Source organism: Sorex fumeus, unplaced genomic scaffold, assembly GCF_029834395.1.
Source record: "Sorex fumeus unplaced genomic scaffold, SorFum_2.1 ptg000099l, whole genome shotgun sequence".
NCBI lineage: Eukaryota > Metazoa > Chordata > Mammalia > Eulipotyphla > Soricidae > Sorex > Sorex fumeus.
The window spans coordinates 8541013-8553287 of NW_026606156.1; the positions used below are offsets into that span (position 1 = coordinate 8541013).

Genomic DNA, 12275 nt, shown 5'->3' on the forward strand with positions numbered 1-12275 from the left:
TAAGTAATTGTTGGACTGATCCCAACATAACACAAATACAGAGAATACATTTAGTATGTTTTATTTTCTGCTTTTAATAGGAAATAGTTTTTTATTAGAAAACCAGCTTTAAACTTGCCTGTTGTTACAGTTTCCTTAAGGTCAAGCTGAACCCTCTGCATTTGTGCAAACTGGTGCAAGGCTGACACAGGATTTATCTCTCCACGCTTGTATTTCATTATAAATTCCTTCGGTATTTTCTTTGGAGGAAGGACAGGATTTGAAATAGATGAAAGACCTTTGGAAAGCAGTGGTTCTGGAAAATTACCTAAAAATAAATGTTTGCACTTGTCAACTTGGTAAAACAAGATAAGCACGAACAATAAGTTCTTCCCTAAAATGGAAGCCTGCGCCAAACACACGCCTTCATCTGTGCTTCTCATCACAGACGCTACCCGCTCATTCCGGCACAGTGTGCCCATTTACTGCAGAAGGGATGATCCTTGTGAAGACACTCCACGGCTTCCACTGAAAGCAGAGCACCGCGGACCTCGGGCAGGCCAGGGTGCCCGTCAGGCTGAGCAGTGGGGGACCTGGCACTCTCTGGCTGCATCTCCTGCCTTCTGTGACTAGGTCTATCCAACTCTACGGTTTCCAGTGACAGCCGTGTCACCCGACTCTGCTCCCAGGGGTGCGCGTCGGAAGGCAGGGCCCGCACCTGTCACCGGCGTGACCTTGGAGGCCATGGAGGACAGGCTGTAGCTCTCCCGCGAGTACCCAGGCGGTGCGGTGACTGTGTGCGCGGGTGGCTGCACCGGCAGGTTCTTCTTCAGCATCTGTGCGAAGCTGGGGACCCGGGAGCTCTGGAACCAGTCGTTGTGGCCTGACATTTTCTCACCCGCCAATCACAGGGAAACTGTGGAGGAAGAGCTGCGCAATGAGACCCCCAGCCCCAGCCCCCACGGTGCTCCCACTCTTCAGACCCACACGCCATCCCCCCCGCTCGTCCGGCCCGCGACTCCCCTGTCAAGCCCTTCTCTGACCTACACCCACTGGATCCGTCCCTGCGAGCCCTCACCCAGAGCCCGAGATGCCCTTCCGCCCCCCCCCACCTCCTCACCCGTGGGACCCCCACAGCCGCCCTCCTCAGGGCCGAGGGAAGAGCCCCGGGACCCCCTTCCGCCCCCTCCCTCACCTGGGGGCGCCCCGTGGGACCCCCGCAGCCGCCCGCCTCAGGGCCGAGGGAAGAGCCCCGGGACCCCCTTCCGCCCCCTCCCTCACCTGGGGGCCCCACGTGGGACCCCCGCAGCCGCCCGCCTCAGGGCCGAGGGAAGAGCCCCGGGACCCCCTTCCGCCCCCTCCCTCACCTGGGGGCGCCCCGTGGGACCCCCGCAGCCGCCCGCCTCAGGGCCGAGGGAAGAGCCCCGGGACCCCCTTCCGCCCCCTCCCTCACCTGGGGGCGCCCCGTGGGACCCCCGCAGCCGCCCGCCTCAGGGCCGAGGGAAGAGCCCCGGGACCCCCGCGCCCGCAGCCGCCCGCCTCAGGGCCGAGAGGCCGGGCCCCACACCCCACCCACCGACGCTGCCCTCTTGCCGGCGAGGCGGCCAGGCGGGCTAGGCCCACAGCACCGCCACCGTTGCCGCGTCGCAGCCTCGACCTCGCTCTGGCCGTTCTGTGTGAGCGTCACGCGGCAGCGCCGAGTCCTTCAAAGGCCGGCGCCGCCGCTGGGCCCCGTGACCCTCTCGTCCAATCACCGACCGCCCCAGACCAGCGCCCCGCCCCAGCGCCGCACGGGCCGCGCCTGCGCAGTTGGAGCCCGGGGCCTGCACGCGACGGAGTCGCCTGGCTGCGCGCGGCCGGAAGAGGCCGAGGGGCCGCGCGACCCGACCTCGCTCCTCGCCTCGCCTCAGGCCCGGCCCCTGCGTGCTCCGGGGCCGCCCGTGTGGAAAAGGCCGCACGGCCCGGAGGGGGTCCTCGCCCTGAGCTGGAGCGCGCCCGCGCCCAGGAGGGGCGGCCTCGCCTCAGGGCCGCGGGTGCCCACTCGCGGGGCGCGTTGGATCCCCCAGCCCCGCGGGCGGTTCCCGAGCCGGCCTGGGCGGCGCGGGGCGTGAATGTGGGGTCGGCCTCCCGGGAACAGGCCCGCCGGTGGGCTCTGGGGTGAGTTTCCTAGAGGTCGCGCCTCACTCGGTCTCCCTCTTGTGCGTCAGACGGGCCACTTCGAAACGGTTATTAGTGTTGGATCCAGCGCGTCCGTCAACCTCGTTGTTTCCTGTTTTTTTTTTCTGGGTTTTGTTGGCGTTTTATGGTTTATCTCTTTTGCCAACTTAGGATTTATCATAAGTTTTTTAGGATTTATAGTAAGTTTTACAGTCATCTGTTATCGGAGGTAGAAGGGAGGAAGGTCGCTTATCGCGTGCTCCTTTATTGTGGTTCAAAGATTTATACAAGTTTCCGACTCCTGTTTGCTCACAAATGATCCTGCCTCTTTGCCAGTGCAGGGCAGACTAGTTCTCCCCAGCTCAGAACTTTCTGTGAAACTGGGACCAACCCCACTGGTGCAGGGGTGGGGCTTGACGATTCTGGGCCTGGAAGTTCTGGGCATGGACCAGTGTTGAAGGAAGGGAGCGTGTGTTTTGGGGATTTTGCTCAGAGCCCCGCATATACCAGATGTGGTCTCTGTCTCCCTCTTGAGCCGGCTTCCTATCTCTGGCTCTTTTTTTTTTTTTAATGTAGGAGTACTGCTATTTATTCAGCCACTGATTAGCTGATTGAATTGGGCATGAACTCCACCTTACTTTTTTTCCCCCATTTTTTATAATTTTATTTATTGAATCACGTGAGAGCAGTTACGTCTGGCTCACACAATGAAACAAAGTCTCGCTGACACAATGAAACAAAGTCTCGCTCACACAATGAAACATCTGTACCTTCTTCACCAGTGTCCATTCTCCACCACCAAAAACCCCAGTATACCTCCATACCACACCCTCCCCCTACCTGTGGGGCAGATGTTTTTCATATTATTCTCTCTCTACTTTGATTACATTCAATATTTTGACACTAGACCCACCATTATTATTTGGGATTTTACCCCAACTCAGATCTGCTGAAAAGGAAACAGTAGACAATTTGTTTTCTACTGCTGGTTAAGAATAACATATGATGTTGTGTGGCTAGTGGCAGCATGATTTGGAAATTCCAAAATTTTAACACTTAAATCTGGAGGGATTTTTGCCAAAACCTGCTGGGTTCTGAGATTTGTTCCTGAGTTTCTGGGATCATGGACTTTCAGCAGCTTGATCAGGAGCCAGAAAGGCTGTTCATGGGTGGCTACCCGGGATCTCGTTGGGGTGGGGCGGAAAGGGCTGGCTCCACCCCCATCCCGTGAGGCCCCATGTGTCTTGTCACTGAGGACCCAAACCTGACTGTCCAATGGCCTCTGGAGGATGGCAGCCACTGAGCCGCCTAGGGAGAGCAGGTGGAGGGACAACACCACGTGGGGGGCCTGGTGACAGTAACCTCCAGCAGGGTACAGACGCATTTCTGCCAATACCCACTGGGTTCCAAGATTTGTTTCTGAGTCTCTGGGATCGATCGTTGATTGCCTCGAGCAGGCCCCAGTAATGTCTCTTATATCCTAGCCCTGAGATTTTATTCAAGGCTTTTTAGGAGAATGAGACCCATCATTGTTACTAGTATTTGGCATATTCGTCTCTGGGATCACGGCCATTAAATGGCTTGATCAGGAGTCAGAGAGGCCGTTCATGGGCGGCAACTTGGGGTCTCGTTGGGGTGGGGAGGAAAGGGCCGGCTCCACCCCCATCCCGTGAGGACCCGTATGTCTTGTCATGGCCATCAAGCATTTCGGTCATAAACCAGAGAGGCCATGCCTCCAATTATATAGCTGAGCCAGAGGTGGTTTGTGGGTGTGTCTCCCACATACTTGACTTTTGGCCGTTTATTTTCTTGGTAAACTTTGCCCCAACTTTTTGGGGTCTTGCCAACGGCACAGCAGCAATTTTGGGGTATCTGGAAGTCTGAAGGCACCATCAGGCTGCTGATACGCTCACCTCCAGGTACAGATTGACCTGCTGGCGGCACCATACCTCCAGCTCTGGCTCTATTAACTCTGGTCAGCTGCATTGGGTTTCTGCCTTTCTCTTTCAAAAATGGTTTTATTCCTTCTGGGACATAGAGATCATTGTTCTGGGCACTTTTGCTGGTGATATTTCTAGTCCATGTGGGAAGCTTTTCCTGGATTCAGTTTGACAGTCCTGTGAGCATTTGCATATTCCTGGAGATAAAGTCCATAATAAGGCACAAAACCACCAAAACATTCTGGAATGATTAACTTAGGGTCAGCAATAACAACTCATTAAGAACCCTTTGTAACAATTAAAGACTGAGGAATGTTTGGATTTATTTCTGGGCTTTTGGTTTTTTACCATGGACCTATCTTTCTAGTTTTACTCTTACACACTACAGTCTGTTTAAAATTTTTTAATTACATTTTATTAAAGCACTGTGGTTTACAAAGATATAGTTGAGTTTTATAATGTTCCAGTACTGGTCCTACTGCCAGCGTCAACTTAAGTTCACCAATGTTTCTAGGTACTCTTTTCTACCCTCCGTCTCCCTAGACTGCCATCTTTAAAAATATGTATATTAATTTTCTTAATTAATTTTTTTAATTATTGGGCTGGAGCGATAGCACAGCGGTAGGGCGTTTGCCCTGCATGCAGCCAACCTGACAGACCTGGGTTTGATTCCTCCGCTCCTCTCTGAGAGCCCGGCAAGCTACCGAGAGGATCTTGCCCGCACGGCAGAACCTGGCAAGCTCCCCATGAGGTATTCGATATGCCAAACACAGTAACAACAAGTCTCACAATGGAGACGTTACTGGGCCTGCTGGAGCAAATCGACGAACAACAGGAGGACAGTGACAGTTGTTGTGAAATTAGATATTCACGATTGGGTTTTAGGCATACAGTGTTCCAACACTCATCTCTTCTCCAATGTCCACTTCCCTGCACCAGTTTACTTAACCCCATTTACTTCCACCTGCTTTTACAAGAGGCCTTTTAAAAGTATCTATATTTTTGCAGTATGATTTACGGTACTATTGCTTATTGGGTTTCATACATAACACTTGGCCACCTTAAACATTTTTTTAATTAAAAGTGTTTTTTTTTTTTGTTTTTTGCAGTTAAAATATATTTATTTCATTCTAAGGTCATATACAACAGTGCAGTCTACTAAAAAAGAATTCCACAGTATCCAAAAGTCTCAGGGTCTAGGAAAGTCTCAATGAAATTATGCTGTAAAAAGTAATGGTTTTGACAAAATCTTTTGACAGTATTGAAGCATTCACAGAGTTGATGGGGGTTATAAGGGAGCAGCAATGAGTTCTTGTAACATAATAAATCCAAGATGGAATTTGAAGAAGTTATCCTGTCACTAGCCCTAAACCCATTAAAAACCATTATTGTCACACCCACTGTATGGACAGACACAGGAACTAATTAAAAGGTTTTTAAATTGAATCACTGTGAGACAGACTGTTACAAAACTGTTCATGATTAGGTTTCAGTCATACAGTGTTCCAACACCCATCCCTTCACCAATGTGTATTTCCCAGCATCAGTGTCCCCAGTTTCCCTCCCATCATATTCCTGCCCCCAGCCTGCCTGTGTTAGCAACACAGACACTGAAAGATTACTAGATATATCCCTTTACCTACTTCTTAAGCTCCTTATCCAACGTGATCATTTCCAGCTATTTGGGCTGGAGCGATAGCACGGTGGGTAGGGCATTTGCCTTGCATGCAGCCAGCCTGGCTGACATGAGTTCGATTCCTCTGCCCCTCTTGGAGAGCCTGGCAAGCTACTGAGAGTACCTTGCCTGCACAGCAAAGCCTGGCAAGCTACCTGTGACATATTTGATATGCCAAACACAGTAACAACAAGACTCAAAATGGAGATGTTACAGGGCACACTTGAGCAAATCGATGAACAATGGAAGGACGGTGCTATTGTCATATTGTTCCATTCTCTACCTTAACCTACCCTCTGCCCCACTGACCAGTCTTCTAATCTGTTTTCCCTGGCTATGGATATTAGTTTTATATATATTTTATATACTACAGGTGAATGTAGTCATTCTGAATCTGTCCCTCTCCTTTTGACTTATTTCTCTCTGCCTGATCCTCTCCATGTCCATCCATTCATAGGCATTTTCATAACTTCATTTTTCCTAATAGCTGTATAGTATTCCATTGTGTAGATGTACTATAGTTTCTTTATCCATTCATCTGTTCTCTTTGGCCACCTTTTAGCACCACCTTCTCCTCCCACTCGATGTTGCCCCCTGCCTGTCCTATTCCCTAATCCCTTCAAGTGGCATTTTTCCTACTGAATACCAATTCTCATGTTTTTTGTTTCATTCCTTTGGGTATTTATTATTCAACTGTTATGTTTCCTTAGACCACATATATGAGAGAAATCATTGTGTGTCCTTGTGTCTCTCTCTGTAATTTCATTCAGCATGGCACTCGCCAGGCCCCTCTATGGCTCCATTGTGTGTATGTACTATAGTTTCTTTACCCATTCACCTACACTTGGGTTGTTTCCAGATTTTGTCTAGTGTGCATTGTCCGGCCTGCTTCCTTGATAGGCACCCTTTTAAGTTCAGTTGTTAAAGTTTGGGTCTCATGATTTCCATGTTGTTGACTCTGGTTTCGATATTTAACTTTATCATGCCTTAACACCACTGACGTACTGAATACCCTTGACTGCTGCCCCCTGCCCTGATCCAGTGGCTTCTCATCTGCCTTTTCTCCCCCTACTCCCCTCTACTCTGTTTCTTTCCTATACTCTGTTTCCTCCCTATGCTCTGGGGCCAAAAGTGAGACATGCCCCTTTAAACCATGTATTCATCCAGTTACTCTAAATACCATATGTAAGAAATGCACTGGGTTTATCCTTCTTCTTCTGGCTTACTTATTTAACATGATATTTCCGGTTGCATGTTTCAGTAAATTGCATGATTTCATCATTCCTACAGCTGCAATCCATTATACATCTTCATGATCCATTTATCTGTTGTTGAACATCTAGGTTGATTCCAAATCTTAGTTATTGTACTGAGTGTTTCTATGAATGATGGTGTGCATATGTTCTTTTGAATGATTTTTTTCCCTATCCTGGGGATAGATATCCAAAAGTGGAATTTCTGGGTCATATAGGAGCTCAATTCTGAATTTACTGACAGTGCTCTGTGCTGTTTTCCAAAGAGGTTAGACCAGACAATATTCCCACCAGCAGTAACACCATACAGTATTGAGTTGCAGTTGTAGTATAGTGTGAAGTCAGGCACATGCAGCCTGTTTTACTTTATTAGGATTGCTATAGTTATTACTATGTGAAGCTTAGTATTTTATGGTCTGTTTCTTTAAAAAAGGGTCAGTAGAATTTTCCTCTGGGGTCACACCCGGAAATGCTCAGTGGTTACTTCTGGCTCTGCACTCAGGAATTACTCCTGGCGGTACTTGGGGGACATGGGATGCTGGGAATTGAACCCAGGTCCGCCACGTGCAAGGCAAACACCCTACCTGCTGTACCATCGCTTCAGTTCGTGGAATTTTGATTGGGATTGCAAGGACTCTCGTTGATAGAATGGACATTTTGACATTGTCCCACTAATCGCCATGGGATCTTTCCATCTGTTTTGTTTCATGTCTGTTAACAGCATCTTGTGGTTTTAATTACACAAAACTTTCACTACCTGTGTTAAATTTATTTTTTAATATTTGATTCTTTTGGATACAACTGTAAATGGAATTGCTTTCTTAATATTTTATAGGAATAAAAGAAACTTTTTTGGGGGGACCCCAAGCAGTGCTCAGGAGGCCAAGAGGATTCTCATGGTAATTCTCAGCCAACCATCCCAGAGATTCTATGTGAAAGCTGGAGTATATGGTGCTATGAAGAACTCTTAGAGCTAGGGATTACCTGGACCACTCTGGTGGTTCTGGGAGACCTCCAGCAGTGCACCCAGTGATGCTCCTGGGACCCAGTGTTACCAGGGATTAAAACGAAGTCAGCCACATACAAAGCAAGGTCTCAATCTTGTATGGACACAGTAAGAGATGCATTAAGCTTATAGAATTTCTTTCCTGGGATCATCCAGATCTTAGACTACAGTGCTCAGGCCAGTTTAGTCTTTCCTATCCCTAGCAGGGTCCTAGTCTCATCATTCTTTTGGATCGTGACAGAATTTGTCCATGATCACGCTCTTATAGTTAAGAATTGTGGCGCTTTGGCCTGGCCCTTTTCCATCCAGGGTAGCTCACAGCTTGTCCTGGGTCCATTCAGTCCCTCGTCAGGACCCTGCTTCTGGGGTGCTAGGAACTAAGGGCAACTGAGGCTTAAGTCGAGAAAGCAGATGCCCGGGAGTAAATAATATTTGAAGCCAATTAAATCCCAAGTTACAAAAGCATAATATTAACTGTCTTGCTGTATTTATACAAAAAGGACATTGCTTTAAAGTAAACTATTCAAAAGACATAAGGAGAGGAGAAAGGCAATATTAACTTACAAGTTCAGTGTCCTAGAAGGATCTGACCTTACAAATTAACAGAGTCTGATTAGGGGGAAAAGCTGATTAATTGGTTGGGGAAGAGAGCATAGAGAAGTGGTTACAGATAAAGGAATGGGAGTGACTCAGGAGTACTGTGGTGGGTGTAACCTGTTAAATCTAAGATCCTTGTGGCAAGGGAGAAAGGACAGATCAATTGTTACCCTACACTCAGGCAACCATATGGGGTGCCAGGAATTGAAAAAAAGTTTAGCTAAAGTTTACCAATTATAGTTATCTTGTTTTTTAATCTCTTAGATTCATTGATCTTTCATTTTTTTTTGATTTTCACTATTTCTGATATTTTTATCACTTACTTCTTTTTACTAACTTCTGGTTTAATTTCTTCTTTTGCTGGGGAGCACACCTGGCAGTGCTCAGGTCTTACTCCCAGCTGTGCTCAGGGACCCTTGTTTCTTTATGAAGGCATATACTGCTTTTAACATTTAATGTTATTTCTTTATTTGGTTTAGTTGATTGTCCATAGTTTTAAGAGGGGTGTTAAAATCTCTCATTATTATATTAAAGTAACTATTAATTATACCTTAATATATTTGGATGCTCTTTCATTAGACATGTGCATAATTAAAGTGTAAAATCTGACTATCTTAATAAGCCCTCGCCATCACCACCGGCAGAGGAACCCAGGTATGTGGGACCTGGGGCTGAGATCTCCAAGCCTGCTCAGATCGGGACTGGGCCTCCTCCACCCAGATCTCTCATTTTTCCAGTAGGTTGGCAGTGACACCCACAAACTGCCCCTGGCGCCATGTAATCCCGTCAACGGCCAAGATCCAGAGACTAAAACAAAGCTCCGGGAAGCGCGTGGCCGCATTCGTAGCTGCGAGACCTGTTATAGTCTAGCCCACTGATGTACCTAAAGAAGCACACATGTTTGGTTTTAACATACTTGCTTGTATTCTCTTATATACATTCTTCATCCCTCTTTGAGATCCCGGCAAGCTACCGAGAGTATCCCACCCGTACGGCAGAAACTGGCAAGCTCCCCATGGTGTATTCGATATGCCAGAAACAGTAACAATAATGGGTCTCATTCCCCTGACCCTGAAAGAGCCTCCAATATGGAACTGTTGGGAAAGATGAGTAAGGAGAGGCTGCTAAAATCTCAGGGCTGGGATGAATGGAGGCGTTACTGGTGCCCGCTCGAGCAAATCGATGAACAGCAGGATGACAGTTGATACAGTGAGACCTTGATTAAGCCCTTAATCTTGTATGATGCTTTCTCTCCTCCGCCCTCTCTTTCCCTTCCTTTCCTTTCCCCCTCCCTTCCCCTCTCCTCCCCTCCCTTCCCCTCTTCTCCCATTCCCTCCCCTCTCCTCTCCTCTCCCATCCTCTTCCCCTCCCCTCCCCTTCCCTCCCATTACTATTCCCCTTCCCCTCGTCTCTCCCCTCCCAGACACACCTGGCAGTTATCAGGGCGTTGTGCTCAGGGTCCAAGGTACCATATGGAGTGCTAGGGATCAGACCCAGATCAGCTGCATGCAAGACAAATGCCCTACCTGCTGTACTCACTCTGGCCCCCATCCGTACTCACTCTGGCCCCCATCCTTACTCCTTTTGTCCAGAAATCTGTTTTTGGATACAAGTGTAGCTGTGCCTTTCATTTAAAAGTTACTGTTTTAGCTTTTGGCTCTCCGAATGGCACCATGGTGGTCGACAAAAACAAGTGCCTTACCAAAGATGGCAAAAAGGAAGCCAAGAAGAAAGTGGTTGATCCATTTTCTAAGAAAGACTGGTATGACGTGAAAGCACCCACAATGTTTAATATAAGAAATACTCGGAAAATGCTTGTCATCAGAACCCAGGGAACCAAAATTGCATCTGATGGCCTCAAGGGTCATGTATTTGAAGTGAGCCTTGCTGATCTGCAGAACAGTGAAGTTGCTTTTAGGAAATTTAAGCTGATTACGGAGGATGTTCAGAGCAAAAACTGCCTGACAAACTTCCATGGCATGGACCTCACCTGTGACAAAATGGTCAAAAAATGGCAGACCATGATTGAGGCTCATGTTGATGTCAAGACTACCGATGGTTATTTGCTTCGTCTCTCCTGTGTTGGTTTCACTAAGAAGCGCAGTAACCAGATTTGGAAGACGATGGTAGAGATCATGACTCGAGAGGTGTAGACAAATGACTTAAAAGAGATGGTCAGTAAATTGATTCCAGACAGCATTGGGAAAGACATAGAAAAGGCTTGCCAGTCTGTTTACCCACTCCATGATGTCTTTGTTAGAAAAGTAAAAATGCTGAAGAAACCTAAATTTGAATTGGGAAAACTCATGGAGCTTCATGGTGAAGGTAGCAGTTCTGCAAAAGCTACTGGAGATGAGACAGGCGCTAAAGTTGAATGGGCTGAACCAGTCCAAGAATCTGTTTAAAATTCAGATGTTCATTGGTAACAAATAAAAGTTTTATTTCTGGTAAAAAAAAAATAAAAGTTACTATTTTATTATGAAATTGTTTTCCAGCTTTTTATCTTGAAAGTGCAGGTTTGTTTTTCCTGTAGGCAGCAAAGTTTTCAGTTTTAGGGATGGTGGTGGTGGTGGTGGTGGTGAGGGTGAAGGTGAAGGTGAGGGTCCTGAGGGTCGCTCCTGGTGATACTTGGCAGCTGGGCCCAATGGTTTAGTGCTTGGTGCTAGGGACCACAAGGGCTTCCAGAGGGCTCATGTGGTGCTGGGGTTTGAATTTGGGTCTTGCTGGATACAAAGCATGTGCATCTGACCACAGAGCTATCTCCCTGGTCCCAAACTTTGTCTGTTTCATTCTACAAAACTGCCAATTAGTGGGTGAATTCAGAGCATTGATATTTAAGGTAATGAATGAATTAAAAATATCTGTTGCTTATTAGTTTTTTTAATCGCTGTTCTTTGTGTAATTCCTTCTCTCATAAAATTCTTTTTGAATTTCTTCTTTAATTTTTAAGTTTTTCTTCTGTAGATTTTTAGGATTATCCTGATGTTTATATGCCAAGTCCTACACTTGTTGCCTTTTACATGGATCTTACATTCATGTTAGCGGGCCATTCTCCCTCCCTTCCACAGTATTATATAATTTTTGATGTCTGACTACTAGATGAGCTTAATTTTGAATTTTTAAAATATTTCTTGTAGAGCCAGTCTTATAGTGATGCATTGCTTTTTTTTTTCCCCTCAGGTTGTTTCCTTCTACTCTCATTGGTGATCCAGAAGCATAGTATTGGGTTTAAAATCCTTTTTATCTTCCTTTAGAAATTTATATATTTCATATCATTCTCTTCTGGTATCTGTAGAAAATTTTCTGAGGGTTCTTATGTTTTCCCTTAGAGACTTTCCCATAGTGTTGTTGCAGCAAATCTAACTTTAGGTTCTTGTCAGTGATATACAAATAGTACCAGATGTCTTCAGCTTTACAGCTCTTTATTTTTATTTTATAGCTCACACAGGCATGCCTCTTCATGGTGACTCTTTGATGTAATCTTTAGCAGCAGCAGTAACAGCAGCCCTGCGTATCCCTGAACTCATACAGGTTATGTATCCCTGTCCCTTAAATCTTTCTGCTGATTATATCAGTCAGGTTGAGCATCCCCTATGCAAATGGCCAGTCAGACTGCATGTGTAAATGAGGGTTTGTGGAATGGCCAGATTGTGTATGCCATATGTAAA

General features: G+C 46.8%; 2 protein-coding genes and 1 pseudogene across 3 annotated transcripts in view; 2 read left to right on the forward strand and 1 right to left on the reverse strand.

The window, feature by feature from the left end:
• The window catches only part of ADAD1 (adenosine deaminase domain containing 1), a 40663-nt gene extending 39791 nt beyond the window's left edge, over positions 1–872 (reverse strand). The window contains exons 1-2 of one of the 2 annotated variants that reach the window (XM_056134543.1): positions 698–872; positions 119–307 (exon numbers count right to left, since the gene is read on the reverse strand). In XM_056134543.1, the coding sequence (XP_055990518.1) occupies positions 119–307; positions 698–869 (361 nt within the window). In that variant the 5' untranslated portion in view covers positions 870–872. The remainder of the gene's footprint in view (positions 1–118; positions 308–697) is intronic. The other variant, XM_056134542.1, reaches the window with a different exon arrangement.
• Positions 873–1069: 197 nt separating this feature from the next.
• On the forward strand, positions 1070–2140 carry LOC130042364 (proline-rich protein 2-like). Its single transcript, XM_056134529.1, has one exon. It carries the CDS (start codon positions 1070–1072, stop codon positions 2138–2140), a length of 1071 nt encoding a protein of 356 aa, XP_055990504.1.
• Positions 2141–10280: 8140 nt separating this feature from the next.
• LOC130042377 (40S ribosomal protein S3a-like) lies at positions 10281–11012 on the forward strand (annotated as a pseudogene).
• Positions 11013–12275: the final 1263 nt, after the last annotated feature.